The sequence below is a fragment of the Scomber japonicus genome, chromosome 5 (assembly GCF_027409825.1).
Source record: "Scomber japonicus isolate fScoJap1 chromosome 5, fScoJap1.pri, whole genome shotgun sequence".
Lineage (NCBI taxonomy): Eukaryota > Metazoa > Chordata > Actinopteri > Scombriformes > Scombridae > Scomber > Scomber japonicus.
Genome location: NC_070582.1, coordinates 17,386,171 through 17,402,053, shown reverse-complemented (window position 1 = coordinate 17,402,053; position 15,883 = coordinate 17,386,171). Strand labels below are relative to the sequence as shown.

At 38.7% G+C, this 15,883-nt stretch overlaps 5 protein-coding genes across 5 annotated transcripts; 3 read left to right on the top strand and 2 right to left on the bottom strand.

Annotated features, from left to right (window-relative positions):
- The first annotated feature begins 21 nt into the window (after positions 1 to 21).
- On the top strand, positions 22 to 561 carry nmba (neuromedin Ba). Its single transcript, XM_053319909.1, has 3 exons — positions 22 to 181; positions 274 to 457; positions 540 to 561. Exons 1-3 carry the CDS (start codon positions 22 to 24, stop codon positions 559 to 561), a joined length of 366 nt encoding a protein of 121 aa, XP_053175884.1.
- Positions 562 to 1,641: 1,080 nt separating this feature from the next.
- kti12 (KTI12 chromatin associated homolog) lies at positions 1,642 to 6,274 on the top strand. Its single transcript, XM_053319293.1, has 9 exons — positions 1,642 to 1,866; positions 2,545 to 2,596; positions 2,671 to 2,723; positions 2,806 to 2,861; positions 2,955 to 3,034; positions 3,156 to 3,315; positions 3,753 to 3,815; positions 5,317 to 5,388; positions 6,134 to 6,274. Exons 1-9 carry the CDS (start codon positions 1,716 to 1,718, stop codon positions 6,272 to 6,274), a joined length of 828 nt encoding a protein of 275 aa, XP_053175268.1. The 5' UTR covers positions 1,642 to 1,715.
- Positions 6,275 to 7,117: 843 nt separating this feature from the next.
- ch25hl1.1 (cholesterol 25-hydroxylase like 1, tandem duplicate 1) lies at positions 7,118 to 7,963 on the bottom strand. The gene has a single exon (XM_053319908.1). The coding sequence runs from the start codon at positions 7,961 to 7,963 to the stop codon at positions 7,118 to 7,120; it is 846 nt and encodes a 281-aa protein (XP_053175883.1).
- Positions 7,964 to 8,711: 748 nt separating this feature from the next.
- On the bottom strand, positions 8,712 to 13,132 carry si:dkey-24l11.2 (uncharacterized protein LOC100034462 homolog). The gene is made up of 12 exons (XM_053319255.1): positions 12,991 to 13,132; positions 11,569 to 12,188; positions 11,196 to 11,255; positions 11,049 to 11,101; positions 10,818 to 10,962; positions 10,369 to 10,718; positions 10,053 to 10,281; positions 9,827 to 9,941; positions 9,479 to 9,596; positions 9,259 to 9,370; positions 9,055 to 9,167; positions 8,712 to 8,916 (listed from the first exon to the last, which is right to left on the bottom strand). Exons 2-12 carry the CDS (start codon positions 12,175 to 12,177, stop codon positions 8,847 to 8,849), a joined length of 1,974 nt encoding a protein of 657 aa, XP_053175230.1. The 5' UTR covers positions 12,178 to 12,188; positions 12,991 to 13,132; the 3' UTR covers positions 8,712 to 8,846.
- Positions 13,133 to 14,475: 1,343 nt separating this feature from the next.
- Positions 14,476 to 15,309, top strand: ch25hl1.2 (cholesterol 25-hydroxylase like 1, tandem duplicate 2). The gene has a single exon (XM_053319906.1). It carries the CDS (start codon positions 14,476 to 14,478, stop codon positions 15,307 to 15,309), a length of 834 nt encoding a protein of 277 aa, XP_053175881.1.
- The last annotated feature ends 574 nt before the right edge of the window (positions 15,310 to 15,883 follow it).

Below are 15,883 nucleotides of genomic sequence, written 5' to 3'. Positions count from 1 at the left end.
TGCATCAAACACGTTTGAGGAATGAGAGGCACATTGACAAAGATCTGCAGAGCAGGATTCCTGTCTTTCATCCTCATCTCTTACATCGCAATTACGTCTTCAATGACTCTTGATTTAACTGAGCTGAGAAACAAAGTTTCAAAGATCAAGGTGAATCCAAGAGGGAATCTTTGGGCAACAGGTAAGAAAAAGTATGTCAATTATGTTCCATGATTTTGCAGTTTTTAACAAATATTTTCTATCAGTTTTCTTTTTTATTTTGTGTTTACTTAGGACATTTCATGGGCAAGAAAAGTGTGGTTGACAGTTCCTTCATGGAGTCTGCCTTTGAGGATGTAAATGTTCCCACTGAAGTCAGAGCTGTTAGTCCTGCGTACAGAGTGAAGGACCTGCAGTCACTACTCATTCAGATGCTGAAAACTACCCAACAAGCACAACGGAAACAGACAATGGACATGTCAGTTTATTAATATTATCCTCATCATCATTTATTGTTATTATTGCTTAAACAACTGATGATATGTTTTCCATTCATTCAGAGGACAAGTGGATCCTGCTTGAGGAGCATTTCAACCAACTTGTTACATATGTACTGTAACAATATGAACTCCCACAGATGAAGAGGCGTTTTAAAATCTTGTGACAAATAAAGCTCTTGTATAAATACATTTACATATATTTCAGTGTGATAAGTTACATTGTATATCACAATGTTATGTCAGTCTGCAATATTTTCTTCTGTTAATAAACTAGTGCTGAAAGCTGGACCTGAGTCAGCCTTTTCTGCTGATTTTCACTTTGAAATATTCTACTGTATTGTATTAACACAACTAAAGTGTTTATTTCTATGATTTAAAAGAATGTTGACATAATATTAAAAATATCCGGGGAACAGTCAGTGTAATAATTAAATAACTTATTGGTGCCTCTTTTTGGTTTTGTTTGTTTTTAATCATCATATCTGGGGGAAAATTTGCAGCATAATAGAAATCAAATTCATGTGTGGATGGAAATGACCTGGCAGATAAATATGCAAAAAGAGCAACAAGAAAAACACATAAGTAGCATATGGTTGTAAAATATAACAAGACTAAGGATTGATGTATAATCAGATCAGAAATTAAAAAGAAATGGCAGGAAGAGTGGACGGAGATACTAATACAGCTCTAAAAGAAAAGTCAGAGAAATGGTCTTCACTTTGTGGATTTAATTTCACCAGTAGCTATTTCATTGACTAGACGTTATGAGAGGGCAGGGTGCAATCTACAGGGGAGTCAGGGACAGCTTGGCTTCTCTTAATAAGACATGAGCTCCCCTCAAAAACATGATTCATGAAATGTTGTGTTGGGTCTCTAAAATATTGACAATGCTACTACTGCCATGCATTTCTATTTTTCTGTATGTTCATCACCATGGATCATGGGTAAAATTGGGCTATTGTTGATGTATGATTGATTCATGGGGTTTTTTCATTACTAATTCACTCAGTATGGACATTACTCCCCTGAAAGCCATGAGATAGCTCGCACCCTGCTTTAGAGACTCTGACACAGACTATTTTCCTTTATTCACATTTGTTTAGAAAACACAATATACTCCAATCCACAAGGTGGCAGTAATGCATCTAAAAGCTGTTTAAGACGAGCGAAAGAAAGCAGCAACATGCTTGTTATCATCACATCTTAGACTGGACTGTCTGATAATACACACTTACTATGCCTCTAATAGTGATGTGTGGTTACCCCTGCAGTGGTAAAACACGGAGAGCAGAAGAGCTGAAGGGGTATTTTGAACAGAAGTCAGGTCGACAAGTTCACATTGTGGGAGATGAAGCTCTGGGCGTGGAGAGAAACTCTGTGTATGCAGGCAAGTTGAGCCAGCTATGTTAACTACATTCAGATGTTAAGTGTATGCGAGGCTGGCTGTCGGGTTTTATCAACTTTTTAATTATAAAAACATATAATAAAAACAGTATTTTCTACATGTTAGCTCTATCCTAAACAGCAGTATGACAGTAAATATATGGATTAGCTCCTGTGTGGCTAACTGAAGCTACTAACTGTGATGATAAACAGGGGAACCAGCTGGATATAAAGACAACATTTTTTGTAGAGGATTTGGACAGAGTAGTATTTAGGGACTGAGCCGACAGGACTTTGAATGGAGTTTGGTGTGACAGGACAGTGTCAGTCAGTCTTATCTTTACACAAGACATTCAGTTTAATTCATTTTTAGTTCAAATTGAAGCTTTTAAATAAACTAGTTCAGTAATCAATCAGCTGAAAAGTTTTCTCTAACATCTCTGCAGTAAACTAAATGTTGGGTTTCCGGTTGGGTTTTGTTTTTCAGACAGGCAAACAAGCAAGCACCATGTCTATTTGGGTTCTGGGAAATTGTGAGGGGCGTTGTCAGAATACCTATCAACTGTTGTTTTATATCACAAATGAATAGTCCTATATCAAAGATGACTGTTAAAAAACAGGGTCTGTAGAAATCAAACTACATCTCCAGTAATGTGTGCAAATATTGTTTGATATGTTGCAGATTCCCAAAAGGAAAAAAATACCAGAGCAGCTCTGAAAGCTGAAGTAGAGAGGTGGGTTCCTTCAGTTTCAGGACTAGACCCCGCTCTGTTCTTCACAGTGTTTAATGTTTATCTGTTTGTTTTAGGAAGGTCAACAAGGATGACATCGTCATTTTTGATTCTTTAAATTACATTAAAGGTAAAAACAAAATAGCAGATTCTTGATTGCAACTTTTTTTTTCGGTATGCTTCTACCTTCTTAAAATTGAAATATCTTACAGGCTACCGCTATGAACTGTTCTGTCTCATTAAACATGCACAGACACCACACTGCCTGGTAAGTACACAAGAGAAATTACTATGCATTTGTAACATCTGGGGAAAAAATCCTCCAACAACACAACTCTAAATGTTCCATATTTTTGTGAAGGTATACTGTTTGACATCAGATGAAGTGAGCTCAACATGGAATACCAACAGAGACGCTGCTGAGCAGTACACCCAGGACCTGTGAGTGACATGTAGATAGGGTTTAAAAATTAGAGTTTTTTTTTTAATCATGCCATTACAAAAATGATCATCATTCAATATATTTGTTTTGTTTGACTGACATCTGGTTTGTCTTTTGTAGCTTTGATGCTTTAGTGCTGAGATTTGAAGCTCCAGACTCCAGAAACCGATGGGACAGTCCTCTTTTCACCATCCTCAAAGACGACACACTTCCATTTGAGGACATCTCTGATGCAATTTTTAAAAGAAAAGCACCTCCTCCAAACCAGTCTACGCAAAGTGTAAAGGACATACAAACATACACATTCCTCCTTTTTAATTTACATTTTTTTTATGCAAAGTTAAAGGTCCAGTGTGTAAGATTTAGGGGGGTCTATTGGGAAAAAATGATCTAATATTCAGTATGTTTTAATTGGTGTATAATCACCTGAAAATAAGAATTGTTGTGTTTCTGCTAGTTTAGAATGAACCCTTTATATCTACAGGGTCCTCTTACTCTACTCTACTAACATGTTTCTACAGTAGCCCAGAGCGGGCAAACCAAACACTTGCTCATGGGAAAGGGGGTAATTCAGTTTGTTGCAGTCTGAAACCGCACCATTAAATAGTTTCCACTGAATCCTACACACTGCACCTTTTAAACAGTATTTGGTACATATAGAAGTATGTTCTGCCATGCTGTCTTTTTTATGGTATATGTTCTCATGTTTCTCTGCAGCAACCACTGTCATCTTCAAACTTCTTGTATGAGCTGGACAAGATCACACAAGATATGTTGATGGTATGTGTTATCTGTTCTTTTGGATTTGATGTTCATTTATTATTCACTAAGTTTTTTTTTTTATCCTTTGTTTTTGTGGAACTATTTATTTATTTATTTTTGTTTTATGCCAAAATTTAAGATGATAAAATTCAGAATTTAAAAAATTCTACTGTTGAGCAAAACCTTAAGTAATTAAGCACAAAGCGTATCATTTAAAGCCCACTAACATCCAAAGCAACAGGCAGACAAAAACATAAAAGAGAGTCAGTATGTAGGCAAATAATTACAGCACAAGAGTTGTTTTCAAAAGTAGAAGACAATGGTATACTAATACTGAGGTAACCTTGACATCACCCATTTACAGAGCGAGGCCACGTTCGTGTGAGGTTTAGACTACAAGGATGTTATATATTTGACCACGTCCTGGCAGCTGGGGATTATGAGCCTTTGTCACAGAAGACAGTTTAACGTCACAGTACGAAAAGCACAGGTGGAACTAATAACATGTAGGGTCCAGATATTGAACTTGCTCACTGGCCTGGGGGTGATTACTGGGGTACTTAAATGGGACTGAGTTATCGTCAATGTTAATAAATACACCAGTGCTTTTTTCCTTCACTATGACGAGTCAACGTGACTTGGTGACGCTCTGGAAATGTATAGCAACACATGTCCTGAGATTGATCCTGCAGTGTACTCTTACATTCATTGATTCTGAGACTGAGTTGTCTATTTATTCCATCAATATATTGCAGACCACATAAGAAAGCGAATTTTTTGATGCTATAATAATGTCATCCAGTCATCAGAGGATTGATGTCAGAATCCCTGAATAAGGTAAGGTATGGTAACTTGTACCCGAAAGTAGATTTGGTTCACAGTTTAAGTGATTTTGGCTTCATCCACAGAAAACAAACAAACAGGTCAGACACAACATAATAACAGTAAAAAGGTAAAGTGCCATCAGTGCGTCCTTTCAAAGTGCTGGGTCAAAAAAACATAATTTAAAACCATATGTCAGCACATAGCAGTATGTTATAAATGTTACAAATGGAGGAATATTAAAGATATCTGTCAATATGATCACTGACAACATGTTTATATCACAATGAATGAATACCTTTATTGCCATTGCATGTTCACATACAATGAAATTTGCTATCTCTCATTAAAGAAAACTGTATCCATTCACTCTGTTCAAACACACACTTACATACAGACACATAAAATAGAATAACTGTTAAATAAGGTAAAAAATGATCTCAACCTAATGAAGAAATTGTCTAAAATCTGCTACACTGGTTGACGTCAATGTTCCTTTGTGGTTGTATGGCCAATTTTTGTAAATACATCCCATCCTGTAACGATTTACCGTCCTATTGATGTGTCTCTGATTGGTTGTGTCTGCTAATTGCTGTCAGTCAATAAGAAAAATCACCTGCTGTCTTCCCTTTATTTGCTATCGAGTGCACCACTATGTTATTTTAAAAAAGGTGTTTTTTGTTGTTGTGTTTTTCAGGCCATTTTTAACGCACAGAAGACAAGTGTTCCTGGGGATCTCATTTCAGTTCCAGGAGCTACAGAAAAGATATCCTTTTTCACGCATGTCCACCTTTTCTCCCTCCAAAAAACAAAAACATTTTTAACCTTATACATTAACAGATGTTTATATATTTGTAACCTCATAAGTCAGGTAGCAGTGATATTTCACAGTTAATGATTGTCTAAAGTTTATATTCCCTGTGATGCTGACTCATTTTCTACCTCCCAAGGAAAGTCATATTTCCTCTCCTATGGGGGGGCTAACTGTTGTATATTAAATGACTGGACTTGTTAAAAGGGATAGGTGAATGAATGCATGTCCATCAAAGAACCTAAATTGAAGCACAGCAACTGATCAACCTTAAAGGTCTCGCCAGTAATAACATTCTGTGGGATGTGTTAGGAGGAGAGAAACTAAATTACATAGATTAGTGGATTTTATTGGCAGCTGCACTGTGTCAGACTTTCTCAGAAGCAAACACTTTGATTTTCTCCTTTGAACATGTCGATCCAGGCAGAAACTAACTTAAGGTTTTGCACTGGTGCAGAGTTTGAATTTAAAATGATGTCAGTAACCTTCAGTACTTTGACTTGTTTCATTTTATTGTCCTCAAAGGTTGAGATATGATACTGTGACCTTTAGATACTTTAAGACTGTAAGTTATAGCTTCATCAGTGTAGGAAAAATACATCTTGTCTTTATGGGAGAGCAGCTTACACACACACACACACACACACACACATACACAGACACAGACTTGTATTCTAATGTCCTTAACCTGATGTTGAACATAGAGCTTACCAGGAACATCAACATGGCAGAGCTGCGGAAATTACGGCGCCAGTTTATCAGCTACACCAAGATGCACCCGACAGAGAACACAGGACAAATTGCCAACATGTTTGTGCAGTATTTAAATAAAAGTCTTCACTGAACTTTAATAGCACTGTTATACTTTCTTTGACAAATGTATTTAATCATGTATTAAACCTTTTTGTGTGTGTTATTGGCCATTGTAGAAAGATTCAGTACCATGATGAAATATGGATAGTTCATAGATAGATATTACCAAGTGTTGCTCTCAATATTATTCCTGGTCTCCAAGTGCATTTCCTGTAAGTTTTCTCATCGTTTCCCTTTTTTGCTGTGTCATTTTTGCGACATATACCACAAGTCAGTTTTGAACATTTGACCAGTCAAAGCTCATGCACTGGTTAGCCCTAATACCTCTTAGTTTTCTTGTTCAAAAGCTCCTTATTCCTTTGTGGAATTTGTAAGCAAAATATTGCTGAGTAATTCTCTTTTCAGGATTTTATATTATGTAAGAGGATTGTGAGAAAAGCAAGAGCAGGAAGTTCACAGGATTTTATACTTTGCAATTGTAAGTAATGACTGTTAATTTTCCCTCACTAGAATGACTTAAATGATGTGTGATTATGCAAATGTGACATGCAGGGATGTATTGAATGTGTTAATTTACGTAAAGTTTATACCATATTGCAGAACAAGACAAAAACACAAGTTGACAAACATAATGCTTTAATCAGTAAAAAAACATGAAAAATTTTTCAACAGTTATATTTGTATATTTTATTGCAATTTGATTTAACCAGTAAAAAATTTGCTTGCAAATCAATCTCGGAGCTGAAAGGTGGCAGAACGACTACTATAAAATTACAGACAATGCAATTAAAATAGAAAAATATGGATTTGACAAAGGCAAATAATGTGTTGACATCAAAGAAGTAACACTGAACATGCAGTATTTACATTACATTCACTTGTCTTCATATCTTCTCATAGCTTTTTTCTTCAGAGGGACAGCAGTACCAAAGATTCTGTCCCAGTGGCTGAAGAAAGGTGCAAAGTTGCTGCTCGGCAGCTGGTGGTGCATGTCATGAGCTGGTGCACCACCCAGCAGTCCAAAAGGCACCAGGTGATTGAGGGTCCAGGGTAGGTCATAGCCTATGTGGTCCTCTACAGACATCCAGATGCTGAATACTGTGGCGCACCATGTGGTCAGTGGGTGACACTTTAAAAGAATCGGGTCCTGGTTGCTCCAGAGTCCCACAGTCATCAGTTCTGGGATGCTGAGCATCTCAGTAGACCAAGAGAAGGGTGCCACATATTCATGGTGGATTGCATGGATCCATCGGTAAAGCTGAGAATGCTTGTGATGAATGTAATGCCAAATATAGTACTGAGTGTCAAAGAGGAGAAGCATAGCCAGTCCATCAATGAATACCTCATACAGAGTAGGAGCATCCTGTGGTATTATTGGTGCAGGCAGTATGAACATGCTTATTATTACAGTTGGAAGAACAAAGAAAATGTGGTTATAAAATGCTGTCAGGAAACTGGTAGCCATCATTCTAACTGTTGGCTTTCTGTCCGGTTGGATCTTGTACTGATAGAGGAAAGGCACCTTTTCTCCCAGGAGATCCAGTACAGTAAAAGGTGCACTGAAGAATACATAGCTGGAAAAAGCAATGATGACTGGGAAAAAAGGAGACGAAATGAGAGGCAGGTGGTGAAAAAGCACATAATCCCAGAGAGGCTGCAGCAGACGGTCCGAGGCCCTGGAGGGCAGAAGCTGCAAAGGGGGCTCACTGATGTTCATCATCTTCTTGGGGTACCACTGCATGCAGCTGTTTCTAGTTTCAGAATATAGACAGATTCCCTCCTTTATATAGTGCAGTTCAACAGAGGGGGCTTTCCTCTTAATCAGAACAGTCCAATGGCTTTTTTCCCCCAGCTGCTCAATGGCAACAAACAGACCTTCACAAGAAGATTAACTATTCAAGAACATGAGTTAGACACAACAAATCGCTAAACCCTAGGGCCTCAGTGTATCAAACGGTACAAGGTCTAACATTTTCAGTACATAGAGGTGAGGAGGATCCAAGCATTTCATTCTAAAAGTGAAATCTCTCAAGTTTAAAGTTGAGGAACAGTCATTTTGCTCTAGAAATTTCCAAACATATTCCAAGTGAACCACAAACCTGTATTTTATTGTTAATGACATTGTTCAGCTGAAATATGTCAGCATACCTCAAGGACATTTATCACACTGCTTTCAATAAAGTATCCCTCACCATTTTTCACACAGAAACAACTCTATATTTTGTATTATTAGTCCATTGATATTGAAAGTTGTGATATCATTTTTGACTCTGGGGTGATTTAAGGCTGCATCGATTTTCCTGCCCTTCATTTGGTGCAGTCTTATCTTTTAATACAGTATGTTCTGACCAAATAACCTGAATGCATTTCTTCTTTACTAATTGCATCTTATTATACTGTATGTAATAACACATGTAGTTTTACAATTAGTCATCCAACTCAATTCACATAAATGTTTTTTAATTTTTAAATATTAACACTTCTCATATTCACACTGAATGATCATTATAACATGATTTATTTGGGAAAATAAACTATTTTATTGAAATCGTGGATTAATAATTAATAATTCAATAATTGTCAATAATTCTCTTCTCCACCATCTACTTCTTGTCACCAGCTGCCTTCCTTGAAATCGTCTTGTTGGTGTTGGCATATTTTTGTCGATCATTTCTGAAGAGAGAGGAAAAAGACACCACTGAAACAAATCTTTTCTAATTAACTCAATATTTGACTGTTATGTTTTCATCACTTATAATAATAGTAGTCAAATTCTAAAATGTTAACTCTGATGTCTTTAGGTAGATTTACTTGTTCATTTTGACTTTGCTTCTGCATCCCAATCCTCCCTCCCAGTGGCTGGTGCGTGTGCCTCTCGTCATCATGCTTCCACAACAGATGCAAGGCTTCCCATTGTTATACGGCTGCAAAAATAAAACAGTATGGGGATTCAATTCAGGAAATGCCCACATTCCAAGTGAAGGTCCAACATCAGCCTTGTGTCTGACTGTTCACCTGCTCTTTGGCACAGTGGCCACAGATCATCCTTGTGGCAAGTTCCATGGGGTGGTCCTGGTCCTCGTCATGGCACACATCACAGGGGTATGCCCGACCGCAGCAGGGGAACCTGAGGATGTGGGCACAGAGCTTTCACTTACTTCTGCATGTACTTCTCAGAGCTCCAACATGCATCAGACATGTGAAATGAGATAACAGTGCATATTGAGGATCATACCTTAACCAGCGATGGCTCTGTTTATAATGTTTACATGTTCCTTTTTCTGGCAGTGGCTTCCCCTTTTGCACAGCAGGATCTCTTATAGTCTTATAACCAACAGCAGAGGCACTAGAACCTACACATACACACGCACACGCACACACACAAATTATTTATATATTTGCTTTGGTAAATAAATGTAAATATATAAAGATTTGTATGTATATTCATATTTACAGGTTTTCATCCACTGTGTAACTTTAATGTGAGGAAACAATGGCCAGGCAGCCAACTGTGGCAGTTCATTTATGTAAGATCTTAAGCTTATGCTGATCCCTTGGAAAGCAATTGTAGGTGAGTTCTAACCTGTTTTGTTGGCACGTGGCTGTATATACTGGAATCTTGTGCTCTCAGCCAGGATGCTGAGTTTGCTGTGGCAGTGTTCACAATTAAACTCCTTTGTTTGCCCATAAGAAACATTCTGAGGAAAAATAAAGACATACAAAGATTATTTTCAAGAGCTCATTGAGTCATGTCGCTGAATTTCACAAAAAAACAGACATGCAGTGACAAGAAGGACATGTTTAATCACCTGGATAGGGCCATCCTGGGAGCAGCTGAGGCATCCCACAGTCAGGTCACAGTCTTGAAGCACAAGGTCAGCAGGTGTTGTATTATGCAAGTCCAGGTATCCCAAAATATCACTGTAATGGTGCAGCATGCAGGGCCTGAATGCAGCGTTGATGTTTGCACTGCACTTTTCACACTGAGCTGTGCATGGTGTCCTTCCAGTCAGTGTCAGGTCTGCAGTTACCTTACACCTGCAGACAGCACGCATACATCACAGAGTCAAATTAAATAAACGACTCTAATTTGTGAAGAAATGATATATTGCACTCTTTCCTTACCTATTACACTGAAGACAAACTGTGATCTGTCTGGCCACTACAGTAGCGGTGTTCTCTCCGAGCCTCAGTCCCAGCAGCTTCACCTCTGTGCCTCTGCGGGGATCACTGATCTTAATGTTTTCCACTGCATGACTGACTTTCTCCTCCTCATCATCCTGCTGCTGTCTGTCATCACAACCTGGACCCTCCTGTCCTCCCTCCACTTTCCTCTCGTCTTCTGTGTTTTCAGCTTCTCCTTCATCACTGGCACCCTCTTCTGCATCATCAGGTCTTTCACACACTGTTGCCTGGAGCTCCTGATAGGGTATGAACTGCAATCCAGCTTTTTCTAAATCAACGTCTTTTTTTAACTGCAAAAAAAAAATCGAAACAAGAGAACATTTTCCAATCAGTGTTATAATTTGATGTGTTCACAAACGCAGATAAAAGTGAGGTGCAGTCGCTCTCACCTGTCTGGCTCCTTCAGTGAACAGTCTCTCCATACTACGATCTAGCCATCGAAGAAATGGCCGAAAGAGCAGCTCTACTTTTCCCAGAAGCTGATTGGTTGCATGCTTGGCCTGAAGCCACTCACATGATGCTTGCTGTACATGTCTACATAGCCAAAATGTATGATGAATGAAATGATTGTCATTAATTCAAAACATTACATGTTAGGAATAAACTGGAAATGCTTTTACCTTGACATCACTGGTGGCAGATTCTGGTCTAATGGTATGTCCAAGGTGAAAATCTACAGAAAATGATCAATATGATAAAGAGCTGTTAGAGTTACATACGTATATTACATAACACTCATTGTAAATAAAAGTTTTAGTCTTACTTACCTCCTGAGGGTAATTGTCTGGAAAGCTCACCATGATGTCAATTTCTTTCAGATCAAAAGGCTGTAAGTTAGAATGCTGAGTCAGTATATGTCCATATAATAATATAGAACAAATTCATCAAGTTATCAGACCAAAAGCAAGTTAAAAAAAACAAAAAACTTCTGGATTCTGGCCATATTTCGCTTTCGAAATCGCTGGTTTTCAAATGAGCCAAAATTGCAATGTTTAATGACTGCTTTACCCAATTTCCCCTTTGGTGTTTCTTCCTGAATTATATCACAACAGTTTCCCTCTGTGTTGATTGGGGCAGATTTTGCCTCTAATCTCTTGGGGATCAAGAGCAGGGAGAAGATTGAAGGAGGAAAATGTTTACCCAGTCTGGATCAGAGGCCTCTACAGTCACCCTGTAGTAAGTAACCATGCCATCGCTCCGTTCTTGAATAATGAGCTGGTCTTTGGGAAAACGCTTCTTCAGCTGCTTGATCTCTGTGTCTCGTAGCTTCTTGGCGACATCCTCTGTCAGGTCGCACAGCTTGACCTCCTTGAGGATGTCGGGGCGGGGCACTGTTGGCATCCTCTGCACAGGTCTTGCAGGATTTCCAGAAACAGGCTGGTCATCTACTGGAGGAAAAGGTGGTGGATGCCAGAAGCGACATCTGTCCTCCATGGTGCAGTGCCCTGAGAGAAAGTAACGGCAGGGACGGCGGCCAGCTGCTGGGGCAGCCCTGGAGTTGTTATTACTGGGTGGAGGCCTGTGCCCCACATCTCTACCAGGGACCTCTGAGTGGTGTGGCACAATGTCAGACTGGCGGGCTGTCCTGTCTGCTTTCTTCTCATGAACTTTGGCATCATCTCTTTCGTGCAGAAATCTGCATTTCTTGCCAAAATTGCAGTGTCTCCCTTGAGAGAAGAACCGGCACAGCGGCTGTGTTAGAGGCCTTGGCTTTGATTCACCTGTTGTCTCTCCTTCACCATTCTCCATTATTTCAACACCTGAATGAATGAATACAGTCAGACTCATTATACATGCATTGGAGAAGTGTGTACTTTTATAATGAAACATATACTACATGGTCAAAATTATGTGAACACCTGAGCAGCACAGCCATTCGCGGCTCAATAATAGCTGAAAGTTCACAAACTAGAACAATAAGATGAATTGATCCACACAGTGACATTATAACAAGAAGACATGACGTGAGAATGAGCGACAGAAAACCGTTCTTCTTTTTTTTGGATACCTGGATACAGCATTCACCTCGACGACAAATATCGTCACGTTTTACTCCAGTCACACCCCTACAAAACAGGCAGCTTTGAAAACAACATGGACTCATCTAGGGCCATATCTATCTATCTATCTATCTATCTATCTATCTATCTATTCATAATTTTATGGCAAAATGAACAGGTGCCGACACACATTTGATTATCTAGTGATCTGCCAGATGCCTGCACAAAATGGTTAAATATATTTGATGTCTCTGTGACCTTTTATTGCTTAATGTGTAAATGTCAGAGTTGGTTACATTTCACCTAGAAGGGGATCAAAATCAGAACATATAGTTTATTATATACATATTGTATTTATATTGAAAACTCCTCCCAATAATAGTAGTATGTCGTTTGGATATTTAACCATGTCATTTTGAAAAGCCGATAATGATAATATAATACACAGAAAATCTACTGAACTAACTAAACTTTAGTGTACGCTGTCAGGGAAAGGAGAAGTGTCAACTGATCGTCACAAAACTCATATCAATAGTTATTGCTGGCGGATGGATGACAATACCTTAAATACACACAGAGGGTCCACTTGAAGGTTTATTCCGTGTAATGATAATACAGCTGTTTAAAAGCTTCAAATTACAGTCTAAAGTGGCCTTAACCGACCTTAACTGCTGCCTGTCAAGTGACTAAACCATAAAAGCTGTTGTGTGTATCTCTGTAGTACATGCTGCAGTACAGTGTGTCGCCCTCTACAGGTTGGGAGTGTAATGTGGAGATTCAAGTTCACTCCTGAGCTTTGAAACAACAACAGTAAACCAATCTTTCAACCAAGTCCATTTAGTGTAGCTGTCATGGAGTTTTCAGTCATATCACATGGTCTTCCTTACCAGAGTTTGACAAATTATCAAGAAAATTGTAGATGTTCAAATTTCTTTTTTCTCTGAGTATTTTACTGACATCTTGCTTATGTTGGCCGAATGATGATGTGATCAAAATCTCTAGCATAACTAAATGGGTCTATGGATTTTTTAGGGTCATTCGAGTTTCTTTCCAGGAATGAGTACTGAAAAACAAACAACAAGTTATTTGATTTTCATTTTATAAAATACAAAAGATTAATTTGAAATACGAGCTGTTTTTCTTTTTCCTGGTCAAAAGGGGATGAGAAATTTAAAAATGATTTGAATTTCTTTTCATGTTTAGAATAATAAGAATAAAATAAAATAATTTTTTTCTCATAATCTGAGAAATGGGGGACAGTCAGGTGGGTTTGGACCGGCCCTGGGGGCAGCCGGCACAGCAGTATGATTTTTCTTTTTTATAGAAAAGAAAAAGAAAGAAAGAAAGAAAGCTGTTGCACTTTTTTATTTAGTATTCACTTTATTTTCCCGCCAAAATATTGTCTAAATTGTGTACTTGGTTCACATTCAAATATACCTGATCAAAAACTATACTGCATGATGTGATATACAGCAGTATAACAGTACACCTGAACACACACCAAAGGCCCTTGTATACTGTAACTGTTTATATTTTTTACATTTTATTCAGTGTGACTTGCATGTTCTTTGTGTCTCTCCTTTTTATAGAATATATATGTGTGTATGTGTGTGTGTGTGTGTGTGTGTGTGTGTGTGTGTGTGTGTGTGTGTGTGTGTGTGTGTGTGTGTGGCTCTCTCCTCCTGTTTGTTAGTCTGTCTTCCTTTAAATGAAAAAAACTGCAGCAATGCCAGCGTTTTTGTACTTGTGATCCTGTGCCATGGAAAATTAAATTGCTTGACCGGCACCAACAGAAAATGAGAAAAATGTGATATTTAGGACTATCTTACACCTAATGAATTTGTCAACAGAGGTACAGCATATATGTTACCAGTTCCCACTTACATATATGAATAATTTGTTGCACCCAGTTGTCACTTGATACCACACAGCAAGCACAAACAGGCACTCATGGGATAAAGCCTTTACCATAGCCGCTGTTTCTGGCTGGAACATCTACATTCCTCATACATTTGTAAGATATTCACTTTGTGATTTTTACTTCAGGATGGATATTGCAGATAGCAGCGTAGAGCTTTGGATAAGGTACTTAGGAAACGAGTCTTTGCTGCAGCCTCTGTGGGACAGCCTGAGGTTCAACTACAAAGACTATTTGAGATCTCCACTCTTTCCCATCGTTCTGACCGTGTCCTCATACTTTGTCTTGTGCCTTCCTTTTCTTGTTTGTGACATCATAGGAGACAGGTGGGCATGGGTCCAGCAATTTAAGATCCAACCCAGTCGTCGGCCAACAGCCTCCACATTGCTGCACTGTGCAGGTGTCACCCTGTACAACCATGTGTTTCTTGTACTGCCAGCATCAGTGGCTCAGTGGCTATGGAGGCCACCTGTGGACCTGCCAGACCAGGCTCCATCTCTGCTGGAGCTGATAGCTGGAGTGATCGGCAATCTCCTGCTCTTTGACTTCCAATACTTCATCTGGCACCTGCTCCATCACCGGATTCTCTGGCTGTATGTCACTTTCCATGCCATCCATCATAAATACTCATCCCCCTTTGCTCTGGCTACTCAGTGTCTTGGTGGTTGGGAGCTGGTTACAGTTGGCTTTTGGACCACCCTGAACCCTGTGATCCTGAGATGCCATTTACTCACCACATGGACCTTCATGATATTGCATGTCTACGTTTCCATAGAGGATCACTGCGGCTACAATTTCCCCTGGTCCACATCTCGTCTGATACCATTTGGCATCTATGGAGGGCCCAGCAAACATGATGTGCACCATCAGAAGCCCAACACCAACTTTGCACCACACTTCAGCCACTGGGACAAAATATTTGGCACCCATGCTGACTTCAGTTTTATCAGTGTTGTGAAATAGAACGTTGATACATTATTCTTAGTATAGATAGAGATTTGTGTGTATTTTACAGTAATTATATTTGGGGGAAAATACAGCAGTAAGAATGAGATGTGTCTTGCTCACTTATTTCTGGCTTTTCACCCTTCCTATATTGGTGTACAAAAATAATTGTGCCTCTGTGTACATTTCTTGATATACATGCTCTTCATATAATAAATGATTGCTCACAAAAATGTAATGTGATATTTCCTGTAGCTATAAAGACAACAAAATCTGACCATCTCATCTACAGTATGTGTGCAACATAAATAATGCCTTAATGCCTCCTTCTCTGGTTTGGTTTCATTTACTTTGTAAGTGATCCTGAGCTTTTAGGCAAGGCTTACATTACATTCTTCCTCATATAAATAATACATCCTTTGAGATACTTGTCCACATTGTCATTTAATCTATTTTTCTTCTCAAATAGTTTAATTTCATTGTGTTTTCAGGCCCAGCAGCGACAAAATCATTTGATTATATTTCACTTTAAATCCTCATTGGAGGGATCTCATCCATTGTGCACAATCAAGTTATATGTATAAATCGTGAC